Genomic DNA, 16,000 nt, shown 5'->3' on the forward strand with positions numbered 1-16,000 from the left:
GGTGTAAGGTGTTGAGTGCGTGGTCTAAGAGGCCTTCTTCACCATAATGGTTATATTTAATGTGTCTAATGTGTTCTTTCTTGCGTATAGGGATTGTCTGGCCTGTTTCACCAATGTTGAAACTGACTAGTAAGTCTTCTTTGTCAAGTGTTATGTTTTTAATTTTGTTTATAAAGTGTTGTGTGTTTCTTATGTAGGAGGGGGAATGACCTGCCAACTACTTGAGTGTTACTGCTAATTTCTTGGCTAAGTGGTAATTGGGACTGTCTATTCCTTCTACGATTGGTCGGAGGGGCATATTTTGTTTGTGTATTTTCAGGATCCCATATATTCTGGGGGGGGGGGGGGCGTAGTGGGGTTTGAGTTTTTTAACCGTGTCTGGTGGCCATGAAGTGACTGACTTGAGTTTTATCCTTTTTGTTGGGTTATAATTTTGTTGCGTCCCAATTTACAATTTCTACTCTAATCTTACAAATTCCTTGTATCTATATTCTTCTAACTTCTATGCCCGAGATTTTACCAAAACTTATACCAATATCTAAGTTATTGCTCCCCGTAGTACCCCTAATATTTGTATTTATACTGCACCTTTTGGGATATTTAGTTTAGGATATTACATACATAAACAAGGAGAAAGAACTCAAATATATCTGAAAGTGTAACTATTGCAGTCGTGACACTTAACTCGATTCTCAATTAAAATTTCCGTGTGACTAAGTACAATATTTTCAAGTGGTTATCAACTGCACCATTTATGTTGTCATAAATAGGGAGAAAGTCAATTTCGAATATATCTCTTAGTATTTAAATATTATTTCAGTCGTGACTCTTAATCTCTTTCCTCAACATTAAATTTCCCGCGTGATTAGGTACGATGATTTTAAGCGTGCATTGGAATAGCAATATCAGACAACTCTTTTATCATTGAACAAAAGGTTTATTAAGATTCTAAACATGGTACAATTCAAATACTAAACTAAAATACTTATAGACTAACATTAAATCATTACAAGCAATATGGCTATTTGTGATTATGCCGCCATACACATTAATTCATAAATTCACCTGATGTGAACAAATTAGATCAATTCACACTATCTGATTATTAATACTGAAGTAGATTAACAAATCATTCACTGCTAACACATACTTGTGACATTTCAATTATTTTATACATTACATTAGGCATTCAATTCTTAGGATACGTAATTACTTAATTCACACTATTCCGTTATACCGTTATTTGCACTAACACACAATTATGTCATTTAAATATCTTGTGCAATATAATAGACATGCAAAAATACCTTAGTACTCTTAATCATTCACAAATCTTTAACACTAGTCAATCTACACATAACACATTCTATCATATACTAAAGTCCTAGTATAACTTCAACAGTTCTATATTGGAATCACGATACTTTTCACAGACAAATTTCTAGCTAACAAAGGTTATGATTTACAGTACCTTTCTTGAGCTTTTCGTATGGGCCTTTATTCTTTTCCAAACGAACCTTTGGTATAACTTCTCGGAGCTCTGGAATACTTTAACACACATATATTTGCTCTACTATCAGCAACGAGGACATCGATCTCTTTACAGCTTTCTGCTTTGCGTAGTTATCACTAGCATCGAAACGAAGAAGATCCCTCCTTTTCTAGGACTCTATGGCAATTTTTCCTTTGCTTCCTACTCTGGAAAACGGGAATCGAAATCCCGCTCACTTTCGTTTCCGTGTTGTGACGAGGATATATCACCCCTGTCGCCACTCAGGAAAACCCCGTGAACTCCACTGGAACCAAAACCAAACTCCAAGGCCAAAAGCGACTATCCAAAAAGAAGTCCTCTGTGGGGTTACCAACCCTTTTATAGCTGCTTCCCTAACGGTACCTTTTCTTACTTCCTTTCTCCTCCTTCTACTTGTTTTTTTAATCATCGACCAATTAGGGTGGCGTTTTCTCGCCAAACGTCATTTGATCGGCAAGCCCATTCTCAAAGTTTCAATCCGGGGATTGGCCCTAAGCGATAGCTTTGCTTTTCTTGTGCTAGCCTGACTTAATCCCCTTTCAAACCTTTTCTATGAATTCTACTTAATAACTTAATCTCTCACATAACGTATTTTATGACTCACCCTTTTCTACTTATTTACTTAACTCTCATTTTTAATCGTATTACAATATTAATCTATACTTTCCTTTGTTAGCTACTTATTTAGTTAGAATTCCTTATTTTAAGTCATATTACAATATTAATACATTCCTTCCTTTATCAGCTACTTTAACAACAACCCTTACGTTTTATACATTTTACTGGATGCAAGAAATTTTCCATTAAATAATTCATTTTTTTCATGCAGGGGTTTTAATTTATGATATTTATTCTTCATGTTACACCATGATAGCTGAGAATATTATATTCCTAAGATATCAGGTGTAACAATTTACCATTTTATATGTGTTGTTATCAGCTACTAATTCATTTGAAGTACGTATGTTGACCTATCAAGGACGACAGTGGCATTGCCTTTATCTGATTTCGTTATTATTATGTTTTGTTTGGCTTTTAATGACTTAATTGCTGCTAGTTCTGTTTTTGTGAAATTTTTCTGTATGGGTTTTCTTAGTGTTCAGGACATTACTAGTTTCTAGTCGTATTTTAAGGGCTATATTGTTAGGTAGGGACCTGATGCCTCTTTCTATGTGGTAGATAAAATCTGATTTGTTTACCTTTTTAGGTGCTATTGCGTAGTTAAGTCCTTTATTCAGTAGCATAAGTTCGCCGTTGTTCAGGGTGTGACTTGATAGGTTGATCACATGGTTCTTGCTTGCGGGTGGTTGGTCTCTCTTGTTTGTTGTTCATTGTTGGTGTTTATCGGGGAGGAGGTCTTCTGATTGGAGGATTCCTGTGATCGGCCACCATATTTTGCCATTGTTTCAAACTGTGGAATTTGGTCTTCTTTATTCTTTTCCAGGGTATATTTGGCCGAATTGTCAATAATTCTTTCAAGTACTTGTAGAATGTCTGGATTAATATAGTTTGATAGTTCTGATTGTAATTTTGAAACACCTGATTTTGTGTTGTTGCTAGGTTTTGACGAGCTGTTTGGATCTATTCTCTGAGCATTGCTTTTTCTGTGTGGTCATAAATACGGAGTGCCTTAGCGTACGTAAATTTCTTTTTTATCCTGATGCAGATAGGAAAAAGGTTATTGTCTCTACATCTCTTTAAAAAGGCCAGTCGATTGATCAAGAGGGAAATACGAATCTTTAACTTACCATAGCGATTGCAGCGCTTGTGGGTATCATTTCCATGGATGATCTGAATCCTTGTTTTTTAAGCTTACACGGTGATCCGAATGCATTTTTGAAAATTATGGATACAACTACCGTGTTTAAATAAAAACTTTAGTTTAATATAACTAAAATCTACATTCCACCTTTTGATCTTTATGTCAAGGTCATCTTCTGGAGCATGCAACTATACACAGAAAACAAGCTACACTACAATCAAACTGGTTTGTTAAAGATACTGACCAACCGCTGCAACAATTGTTGGCCTGACCTCTGGTGGGAAAAAAAAAATATATATATATATATATATATATATAAATCAACACTAGAGTCCTATTATTAGTGTTATCTGTTGGTTGTAGAAATACATTGGGCATAACAACAAGTCTCTATCTATATACATATATTAACGTCATGATTATACTTGTACATTCCAGCCAGTTGGTATGGAATGGTTTCTAATACTAGCCGAAGATTGGATAAAGTCCTGACTTATGCTGGATCTTATATATTAGGTAGGCTGAATGTGTGCCATCCAGATCCTTGGAATTTTCATGCCATCTTTGTTGTTGATATTTGGGTGGCTTATCAGGATTTTGCAGGCTTCCTTAAATTTCCTTTCATGCCAGGTTTTTGTGTGGTGTAAAGAGCGGGTGCTTTTCCAGTTGATTTAGTATAAGGTGTTTAGCACGTGGTCTGAGAGGCCTGCTTCACCATAATGGTTATATTTAATGTGTCTAATGTGTTCTTTCTTGCGTATAGGGATTGTCTGGCCTGTTTCACCAATGTACGGTAAGTTACAGGTGCAGCAGATGCAGTTGACTCCAGGATGTGCTAGTGGGAGGAGAGAATCCTTAGAGGAGTTGAATATGGTTTTAAGTTTAGTGGGTGGTTTAAAGGTGGCATCGAGGTTATAATGTTGTAGGATTCTGTTGATTTTTTCTGATAACCCTTTAATGTATGGAATGGCTGTGGTTTTACTGTAATCTAGATTCGTTTTGTTGTTGTTTTATGGATATTTTATTAATAGTATTTTTCTTATAGCCATTATTTATGAATGTGTCGCTGATGATTTTTAGTTCTTGTTTCAGGGCTTGCTGGTTAGAGCAAATTGTTGTAGCTCTGTTTTTAAGAGTGTTAATGACTCCATATTTTTGTGATGGGCAGTGGTATGAATTACCATGTCTGTATTGGCCAATGACTCCTCTAAGGATCCTCTCCTCCCACTAGCACATCCTGGAGTCTATTGAATCTGCTGCACCTGTAACTTACCGTACATTGGTGAAACAGGACGGACAATCCCTATATGCAAGAAAGGACACATTAAATATAACCATTATGGTGAAGCAGGCCTCCTAGACCACGCACTCAACACCTTGCACCAACTCAACTGGAAAAGCACCAGCTCTTTACTCCACACAAAAACTTGGTATGAAAAGAAATTTAAGGAAGTTTGTGAAATCCTGATAAATATCCCAAATATCAACAACAAAGATGGCATGAAAATTCCAAGGATCTGGATGGCACACATTCAGCCTACCTAATATATAAGATCCAGCATAAGTCAGGACTCTAGCCAATCTTCAGCTAGTATTAGAAACCATTCCATACCAACTGGCTGGAATGTACAAGTATAATCATGATGTTAATATATGTATATAGATAGAGACTTGTTGTTATGCCAGTGTATTTCTACAACCAACAAATAACACTAATCATAGGACTCGAGCGTTGATGTATAATTCCCCCCCGAAGTCAGGCCAACAATTGTTGCAGTGGTTGGTCAGTATCTTTAACAAACCAGTTTGATTGTAGTGTAGCTTGTTTTCTGTGTATCGTTGTATGCTCCAGAAGATGACCTTGACATAAAGGTCTAAACGTCGAATGTAGATTTTAGTTATATTAAACTAAAGTTTTTATTCAATCACGGTAGTTGTCTCCATAATTTTCAAAAATGCATTCGGATCACCGTGTAAGCTTAAAAGAAAGGATACAGACTACCTTGATCTTCAATTTTAGTGGAAAAATTTCTTCAAACTTCCTTGTTGTTTGGTCACTAACATTTGCAACACACAGATGTTATTTTGTTCAGTTTTGAGAACAGAGGATACATCGCCCATTGTTGTAATCGGCTTGCAGGCAATTTTTATGATCGGTCATAAACAGCAGTATTCTCTTTCCCGATTGTTGAAAGATTTCGATGTGTGAAAATTAATGATAATTCATGAATATTTCCATGTTTCATAATATGCCACTTGGTCACTGACATTTGCTACACAGATTCCATTTCCTTCAGTTTTGAGAACAGAAGTTACTCCACCCATTGTTATAATCCACTTGCAGGCAATTTTTATGACCGGTCATAAACAGCGGTATTCCCTTTCCCAAATGTTGAAAGGTTTCGATGTGTGAAAATTAATGATATACAGATGTTATTAGGCATTCTGGGTCTGAGCTTTTCGACATATTCATGAATATTATTCTCCTCAGAATATTTCCACTATAAAATATATACAACAGATAATACATACAGATACAGCATATAGCTAAAAGTTCTGTAGTCTCATTTGGCCATGTGGAAATCTCCTTTGCAGCATATATTTTATCACAGTTCAATATATATCTTTAATTAAATTTTTTTTTCAATCATTAAGTCTATCTCTTAAATTCTTTAAATATATTAGCTAAAGATCTCACTTGTCCAATATACTTGAATATGTCTTCCAGTATCCTTAACCTCTCTGCCAGCTGTGGTGGATGAAATAGTGAGACCAACTTGCACTTCTTATCCATGTTATTCAATAGCTGTTACAGAATCGTATCCAGATTTATCTGGACATATATATACGTCCTGGTCGGTTGCATCTATCTTTCAAAGTTTTGAAGTAGTCATGAAGAATAATTGCTCAAACAATAAGAATATATTAATTGAGCATTTCCGAATGCATTTTCAATACAGTGACTTTTTAAGGCAGATTCGATATTGCTCCTTGGAGCATATCACTTGCTTTTCATTAAGCATAAACTGTTCCCATATATATATATAAAGGCTGGATATGTATACAATATTTGAGTTATCAACTTTGGAATTATGTCTCCTTGGAAAGTAATTAAAGAATACATATGAAAACTTTCCCGAGATTAGTGAACTTAGCTCAATAATTTATTAGACCTCTTCCTGCTTTCCTTCCTTTCTTGTCTACTTTCTTACTTCCCAGCATTCCTCTTTCGAAATGACAGCTCTTCTGTGTGTTGAGGCTTAAATGCTGTGAGGATGTAAAATCCGATTCAGTGAAATTTTGTGAAAATTTTCCGACATTGATTTTACAGAGGTTATTAATCATGTAAAGGAAAAAACAAAATTGTATATTGCTGTATTTTAATGGTTAAATACTGATTGTTAACTTGTAAAGGTAGGTAACTATAGAATTGTTCATGAGTTATAAAATATTGTAAAGGTTCAAATTATACATAACATTGATTTAATGTTAAATTCTGATGCAAAATTGTAAAAGGTAACCAAATGTTGAAGTATTTATTATTATTGTTGTTATTATTGTTCCGGGCAACTCCAAGGAGTCGACAAACTCATCGAGAGAGGCCCTAACATCATGTCAAGAACAACTATTCGACATTCACACAGTATCTATCATACCTTGCCTTGAACTCATTCACGGTCATAGCACCCACAACAGACTCTGGAAGCTTATTCCACTCATTCGCTACTCTCCAAGTAAAAAACCTAGCTCTAACACCCTTTCAACCACGCTCTTGCCCAGCTTCCATTCATGGCCCCTGGTCCTCCCACCACCAGTCATATTTTCAAAAATATCTTCTGGATCAATCTTGTAGAAACCCTTCAGTAATTTTAATGTCTCAATCATATCACCCCTCCTTTGCCTATCGACCAATTTCTACAACCCACAAATCTTCAACCTATTCTCATAAGGTTCATTCCACAGACCTGCTATCATCTTGGTCACTCGTCTCTGGATCCTCTCCACTTCCTCCCCATCACGAAGAAACCCTGGTGCCCATACCTGGGCACAGTAGTCCAGATGGGGTCTTATCAAGGCTCGATACAGAGGAACAACAACTTGTTTGTCTCTGCATGTTATTTTTCAGAAGCCAAGTGATTTGGTGAGCTGTTTTAGTCACTTTTGCAATGTGCCCCCTAAACTTCAATTCCCTATCCACCAACACTCCCAAATCCCTGGCCTCATCAATCTCCTGGAGTACGGTTCCACCAATGCGATATACTGCTGCTATTCTTTTCACCCCAAAGTGCATAACCTTACACTTTGCCACATTAAATTGACATCCATTTTTCCTAGCCCAGTCCTCCAAACTATCCAAATCATCCTGTATTATTTTGACATCCTGTGCACTCCCAATTGCTCTACCCAACTTTGCATCATCAGCAAACAAGTGAACACTTCCTCTCAAATCCTTTCCTATATCATTGATGAACAAATTGAAAAGCAGTGGTCCAAGAACAGTGCCCTGCAGCACTCCACTAGTCACAAGCCGTCTTTTAGACTCCACTCCTGAATAAACCACTCTCTGGTATCTCTCCTTCAACCACCCTCCTATCCATCTCACCAACCCTATATCTATCCCCATCTGCTCCAGTTTACTGATTAGGGTTCTATGTGGTATCCTATCAAAAGCCTTGGCAAGGTCCAGTAGTATTACTGTAAACTCATTACCCCTATCCAGTTCAGCCATCACTGTGTTATAAAGTGTGAGCAAGTTACTGAGGCATGATCTGCCCTTCACAAAACCATGTTGTCCCCCATACAATATCCCATTTTCATCTATCCAATTCTGTATTCTTTTCTTGACTAATTTCTCTAAGACCTTGACAATGATTCCTGATATGCTAATCGGTCAGTAATTTACAACAGCAGTCTTGAAACCACCTTTATGCAGTGGAACTATTTTCCCCTCTTTCCACCCCCTCGAGACTAACCCAGACCCGAGACTCGAATTAAACAAAATGGTCAAGGGTACTGACAATTCTTTAGCTGCTTCTAGTACAACACGAGCTAGTATACCATCCAATCCCACAGATGTATTGACATTGAGGTTATGCAATAGACTACTCACCTCCACTTCATTCACCACAATTCCCGTATAATCTATTGGTTCATTCATTTCTGCAATGTCACCACCTGGAAGATATATTCTTGCAAAGTGCTCGCTCAGTAATTCCACTATATCAACTGATTCGGTTACCTCCCTACCATCGGCATTCTTTAAAATCATTCTGCCATATACATTTTTTCTTTTACTTGCAACATATCGAAATAACTGTTTAGGATTCTCTTTAGCCTGCATGGCCAATGTTCTTTCGTAATCCTTTTTTGCTTTTCTTACCACACTCGTTACCCTTCTGGCCTGCGCCTTATACCGTTCGTGTGCCTGCCGGTCACCTTTCTCCTTAAATTCCCTCCATAGTTGTTTCTTCTTTTTGCAGCTCAAGCTTAATGGTGTTATTTTAACCCTAGTTGATTTATTATTCGGACTCTAGCTATGCAGTCAGCCATTGCTTCATGCAAACACTTCTTAACTACCTCCCATGCACTATCGACTTCTAGTCCTTGCAGTTATACATGCCATGGCACTGAACCAATCAAACTCCTAAGCTTGTCATACTTTCCAGCCCGATAATTCCACATGTACCCTGTCTTAATTGAAAATTCTACACCTTTAGCCACCTCCCAAGTCAAGACCCAATGATCACTCTCACCGATTGGTGGCAATGTTGTCATATTTGTTACAGCCAAATCCTCAGATGTAATTACTATGTCAAGCACTCTCTGACCCCAAGTATTTTCCATTACATGCTGTCGCAGATAGTTATCCCTTAATAACCGTATAAAATCCAATTCCTTCCTCCCGTGTGTCCTCTCCTCACTCCAATCAATGCGACCATAGTTGAAATCTCCCATAATAATCACCCTCCTTCCACTCATTTCTTCTATTTGCTTGTGCATACTGTCACCACCATCTTTTCCATCACCTGGTCTATAGAAGCACCCAATTGCATATTTAGTTCTGCTAGCCACAATCTCACACCAAATGGCCTCAAATGTGCTCTTTTCTTTATCCTGCAATTCAACTTCTATTCTGCTTGGCTGCAGCTCATCAGATATCATCAACAATACTCCTCCCCCCATTTTATTTTCCCTGTCATTCCTTAACACACTATACCCATCACATTCAATCCCACTAGCTATATCATCTACAGTCAGCCATGTTTCACTAATACCAATAACCTGTGGTCTGGAAGTGCCAACCATGGCCAAAACCTCTTCCTTCTTGTTCCTAATACTCCTAGCATTAGTGTACATGAATTTAAGACCCCCATTAGCCCCAACCCTACCTTGATGCTTTATATTAACTATCCCACTCTGATTTGTTGTCCTTATTTGCTCGGGCATATTATATTCATTCTTACATTCAACTGCCTCCCTAAGGACTGCATATCTACTCCCCCCCCCCCTTAATAAATCTACTTTCCCTGAATTTACGCATCCACCACATTCAGCAACACTTTCTCAAGTCTTCTTACACCGTAACCATTCAAATGCAAGCCATCCATCTTATGTAGATCCTTTCACCCATCGAACTCACTCCAAACGTCCACAAATTCCACACCACTCGTCATACATAACCCATGCATAAAGTCATTCGCAATTATGGCCCTCCTTTTAAACATTTCACTGTCATACCGTGGCAAAAGACTAATCATTCTAACTGTCTCACTCTTTTCTTTTGCTACCTCAAACAATTCATTCAGGTCTTCTATCGTTTCCATTTTGTCTCCTTTCAAATCATTCGTACCTGCCACAACAATCATTTCTTTCACCCTTTCCTTTTGCTCTCTAATAGACTCACTTACGTCCTTAATGGTTGCACTAGGTTGGTACGATTTTGTCAAATCCTCTACTATCACACCTCGTACTAACGAGTCTCCATACAGCACTCTATCCTTCATTTTGTTCATGTTCACACTCATATGTCTATTTTTCCTGTCATACTTTTTATTATTGGCTGGTTCATTCAGTCGACTTTTGCTCATACGCTGTAGCTGCTGTTTTGCCCTTTGTATCGCACCATTCAACAATCCGATCTCACTCATTGCGTCTGTCTCATCTTTTTTATTCTCAGTAAAACCATTAATACTATCATTCACACTTTCTACATTCACACTCTCACAATTCTCTGGTACAACCTCGTCGTTTCTTGTCATATCCCTATTTTCTTCATTCTGAAGTTTGACAAAAATATCACACTCACGATCTGAAATACTCTTCAGTTTTTCATTCTCCCTACATTTTCTACACACATTCACTCCTTTATTATCATCTAACCACTCTCCGACCGCACTCTGCAAAGCATACATTTTGCAGCTAGTGCACTGAATCATCTGTTTTATACTACTGTTCTTTGATAAAGATGGCAAACCATCATTACTGGCTGCCATTTTCCTTCGTACTGGAGCCATACTTACTTGCAATGTATTTTATCAAATTATAACACACCAAAAACACACAAAAAGATGCACAAGAGATGCAAGGCAAACAAAACTACGCAATATTAAATAAATTTATCAACGATAACTGAAAATAATACTTATCTTATCCAGAGCTTTCATGAACACCACACACTATGAATCCCTCTAGCGGCAACAGCCCCAATAAAATATGTTATAAAGACACATTTCTGCCTCAAGTTAAGACGATTAGACACATTATGTTGGCGACCTGAGAGTGAACAAAGGAGCTGAAGGTCATTCGGATATGGAGATTTTGCCACCAAACCTGAAGGTCAAGACAACTAACGTCAGTATTTTTACAGAAGATCCAGGGATCTCCAACGCTGAAACAAAGAACTTATAACAGATCATATAAAGGAGGTCTTGAGAACCTCAGAAAAGGCTCTTAGTTTTTCCTCTTACTGCAGTTTGTTGGCCCACTCGGACTCCCGAGATTTTGTTGGAGCATTACTCCTATGTACGGGGAACCCAGGAGTGGTAGTTTATTTTTCGGAAATGTGTTTCCAGTAACGGAACGTGCCATGTGCAACCAGATACACTCTGCCTACAATAGATCTGGTACCTACGTGGAACAGTCCTATGATTCCTGGGAAAGAACTATGGAAGGACGACTGCCAAGAGCCGATCAGTGAAAGTCGGTACATAGGACGGAGGGAAGCAGTCAGCAGACTATAAAATCTTCAAAACTGGTAGGACTGTATGTGATACTGAAAAATTTGCGAGTAGATTCTGTTGTACTAATGCTAAGGTAACGATTAAGAATTGTCTGTCCACTGAACGTAGCTCTGTTAAAATAATTGTAAGGTCGCTATAAGAGATCATTGAGGCTGAGTGTTAGCTAGTATATGTTAAGAAAGAATGTTTAACCAGTGATGTCGTTTGTAAAGCCAGTGATTGCCTAGATTTGTAAACAAGTTATTTAAGTATTGTGAGTAGCAGATCTAATTGTGAAGGTTATGATTTGAGCTCAAGATAGGCATTAGAGAAAATGTCCAATTGTGTATTATATTGTTAAGTTGCTTAAGGTTAAATAAACATGTTTTGTTTATTTAAAAATTATCGCCTGATCTTTGACCAATGCACTGTCTCACAAAAATGATCGAACCTGTGTGTGTCTAAATTAGAGAAATTGCCATGACTGAGTAATTTAAGGTTTAGTTAAGAAAGTGATCTGTCCTATATGTGTTATTACTAATCTTCTCGTGCTATACAATTAATTCAGGATGATGCATTCGATAAATAATATAAATTTTTCCTGAATTACATAGTGTGGTGTGGGAGATATTAAACTGTATCCGTGAATTGCCCGTTTCAGAGGCCTTTTCACTAGCGCGAACACTTGTAGGAAGTATAAGGGATTACAGGTGGGACTAAGTTAATCGGATTAGAATAAGGTAAAGTGTATTAAATGGATAATAACTGTAAGGAGTCAAGCTATAGTATAGATATAATAGAAAAGGGGGAAAAGTTGACATAGTTGAAAAAAACAGTAAAGATGTTGTAGCGCCTCCATAGTGCAATTGGAAGAACAGCGGTATGTTGCGCCCTTCAATTGGAAAAGGCCTAAGCTTGAGTCTTGTCATGACGGGAGGAATCTTTATATGGACTTTTTCAATCGAAAGTGAGTTAGCTGATCTCATACGGATGTAGCAGGGTTTTTCCCCTCCTGGAAACTCCGGTTTTTCATCCCGCATACAGACAAATCTGCCCTTCAGAACACATGCAATTTACAGACAAAAAATACTAGCTGTGGTGGTGGTGGGCTGCTGATGTAGATGATAGTAATAGAGGTTCGGTGTGGTGGTGGAGACGGAGAGTTGTACAATAGGTGTCCTCCTGCGATGAGTCTTCAGACTCCTTGGAGGTGTCACGAATAATAATAAAAAATAAAAGATGAAGAAAATATTACAAGGACATCATGTTGGAGGCTTAATGGAATATATACAGCACTTGGAAAGGATTAAAACTGATTTTAATACTTCCATTAATATTTCTTCTCAGTCACTTTGAACAGACAGGTAGATCAGCAACCATCTGTCCAGAAGAACACAAATCATACATCTGCAACCATGACTGTTTTTTTTTTTTTTTAAAGTTTAATGTAAAATTCCATGCCCATGTTTGTCTAAAAACATATTAAATAATGTATATCTTTCTTTGCCACCATTGAAAATGAGGTTTCTGAAACAGTGTTCATGAAATATCAGGTCATAAGTCAATATCTGCAATACTATGTTAGTGCTGGTCTCATTACTTTACCAACATTTTTAAGATAAGAACTAGCTGAGAGTTCTATCTTGCCTTTCACTCCTTACCTACTTACACTATTACTAAGTTTCTGTGATGAAATATGCACAGTTAAAATATAACAAATTCAAAATTGCAATTTAAATTTCATGAAATGGGATTTTGCTAAAATTAATATATGTTTTTCATAGAAATAATTTTCAGAAATTTAAAATTTCTGAAATATTTTAAATCTTAATTATTGCATCGAAATAAAATTATTTTGCAATTAGTTAGCGTCAACAAGTCAAGAAAGAACTTTAAGAAAGTCTTCTGATAGCCATTCTCAAAGTAGTCACCATGGTCTTGGATTGTATCAGTCTCTCTGTAGATATGCATCACACAGAAGAAAATGTGATGTCAACCTGCCTGATTTTTATGATCGAATGCCTATTCATTATGCTGCTGAAGCTGGTCAAAAGGAAGTGCTTATCTTACTTCTTAAATCAGGTACTTTTTAATGAAATACATGAGTAATTGTTTTGTTAATATTTTGGAAAATTATTCTGAAATTAATTTTCCAAAATAGTATCTTTTTTTTTATAGTGCAGTGAAATTCAATAGGCTTATCCTGTAGCTTAACAGACTAGTTATCTTAAAAAATAAGTAAGTTTCTAAACATTAATATATATCCAGCATATATATATATATATATATATATATATAGTAAATTAATGGTTTTTTGTTATTTATTCAAAAAACAAAAAAAAACACAACATTGTATGTTATTATTATTGTCATCATTGTTATTATGCCTTGTATTGAGGTTTAAGGTGTGTCCTGTATAATTTTTTTTCTTTTAATACAAAGCAAAATGATGGAATTTCATGCCAGCTGGAGTGTTGTCCAGTTAAACAATTCCCCTGCTGTTTCTTTGGGAAACCAGGACAAACAGTGAAAATTCAGCTACTGGAACAAACTTCACAATCTCCAAATCTACATCAGCAGAATTCAAGATTAGCACAGTCATCATTATAGGCATCAGTGGAAAGGATATGGAACTGTCAGAAGACATTACAGAAGCACTAGGTTCATATATAATCAGTGTTACCAAAACAGATGAGAGATTCTTAAATAACCATTACAAGATGTTGTTATATTCAGACAGTAATAATCAGGGAAAGAAAGGAGTATCTATAGTACTGAGCACTAAACTCAAGGATAAGCATTCTTGAATGCAGGCACTATTAAGCAGATTATACGGTAGCTGCCCAAAGAAAAAGAAAAAATTGGCAGTTGATGGGGATGTTAACAGTCGAGTAGGAAATGAATACCAGACAAATAATTTGGGAAAATTTGGAGAAAAAGCGAAACTAAAAATAATGGTAACTGTTGGATTTCTGTTCGGGACATGGGCTAGTCATCACTAACACTACATTCCACTATAAGGATGTGTACAAATTCACATGGATAGAAGACACAAGAAATAAGAAAAGTCTTATTGTTCATAGCTTTGTTAGTTCAGGACATGAAACTGAATATCATACTGAAAAGAAAAAAAGTGTGTAAGGAAGTTCTAAAGCAATCAAAGTTGAGCAGCTTTCAGAGAGAAATTGTGAACTCAAATATTGAATATTACTTATGAAGAAATGAAAGTGTTTGAAGACAAGAATGAAATCTTGGAGACTCATTGGAAAACTCTCAAGAAAACATTGATAGATTCACCCAGGTAAACACATGGTGAAGTTGTTTGCAAGGATAGAAAAATGATAATTCCATGGAGGACTCAGAAAGTTAAACAGGTCATGAAAAAGAAAGCATATCGAAAGTACTCTGAGAGAATTCAGAGGGGAAAAAAAACAAAAAAAAAACGAAGTAATGTGTAAAACCAGCTAAACAAATCCACGGGGGTATTTTGATAAGAATATAGACAATAAACATTTGGATGTTTTCAAAAACTTAGAAATTGAGGAAAATGTCCTGTGAGAGGAATCAGGATTGATAAAGGTGATATAAAAACTGAAGATAAAGATGTTCTAGATGTCTGCAGCAATTACTCTTTGAAATATTGTTAAATAAAACAAGAAGTAACAGAAAATATTCAAGAATGCAGTAAGGATATGCATATCACAGGTCATCATCATCAAATTCCTGCCATGTACCCTCAAGGGGTGTACAGGATATGATAGTACTACATGAAAAAAATTACATCATTACTAACCTCCTATCTAATTTTCCTCCAAATCAGTCTGTTACTTGTCAAGACTCCAACATTATCAGATCTTATATTTCTATCGTCTAAGGCACTTTCTACCGTATCAATAAACCTATATCTTGGTCTTCCTCTGGGTCGTTTTCCTGCCAACCTGGCAGAGAACACTTGCTTTGTTAATCTTTCTTCGCCCATTCTGTTTAAGTGACCATACCACCTGAGATTAGCTCTGCTAACGCATTCCTGGATGTTGACAATGTGAAGTTCTTTCCTAATATCCTCGATTTTAATATATTGCCATTGATGCCATCTGTTCATGCTTGTAATCTTTCTCAGGACTCTCATATCTGCGGTCTCTAGTCTTTGGTCAAGTGTTTTTCTTCTGACCCAGCTCTCAGATCCATAAGTTAAAACTGGTTTGAACACTGTCTTGTATACAGCTAATTTAGTGTTCCGACTAATTTCTCTCTTATTCCACATGAATTTATTCAATTGACTTCCTACCATACCAGCTTTGCTGATTCTGTTGTCTATTTCTATATTTAATTTACCGTCTTCAGTAAAAATCTTGCCTAAGTAGCTGAAATGTTTCACTTGTTCCACAGGTTCTCCATTCATAACACAGTTGACATTTTCAATGATTCTGCCTATTTTCATTGTCTTTGTCTTTTTATTGCTGACCTTCATACCATATCTATTACAAC

General features: G+C 36.5%; 1 protein-coding gene across 1 annotated transcript in view; it reads left to right on the forward strand.

Annotated features, from left to right (window-relative positions):
- LOC150094473 (uncharacterized) overlaps positions 1–16,000 on the forward strand; it is a 261,156-nt gene that overhangs the window by 106,140 nt on the left and 139,016 nt on the right. The window contains exon 4 of the mRNA XM_090411803.1: positions 13,378–13,594. Coding sequence (XP_090267929.1) covers positions 13,378–13,594 — 217 coding nt within the window. The remainder of the gene's footprint in view (positions 1–13,377; positions 13,595–16,000) is intronic.

The sequence above is a fragment of the Typopeltis vanoorti genome, chromosome 22, assembly GCF_054136105.1.
Source record: "Typopeltis vanoorti isolate ZY-2024b chromosome 22, IOZ_Tvanoo_1.0, whole genome shotgun sequence".
In the NCBI taxonomy this organism is placed as follows: domain Eukaryota; kingdom Metazoa; phylum Arthropoda; class Arachnida; order Uropygi; family Thelyphonidae; genus Typopeltis; species Typopeltis vanoorti.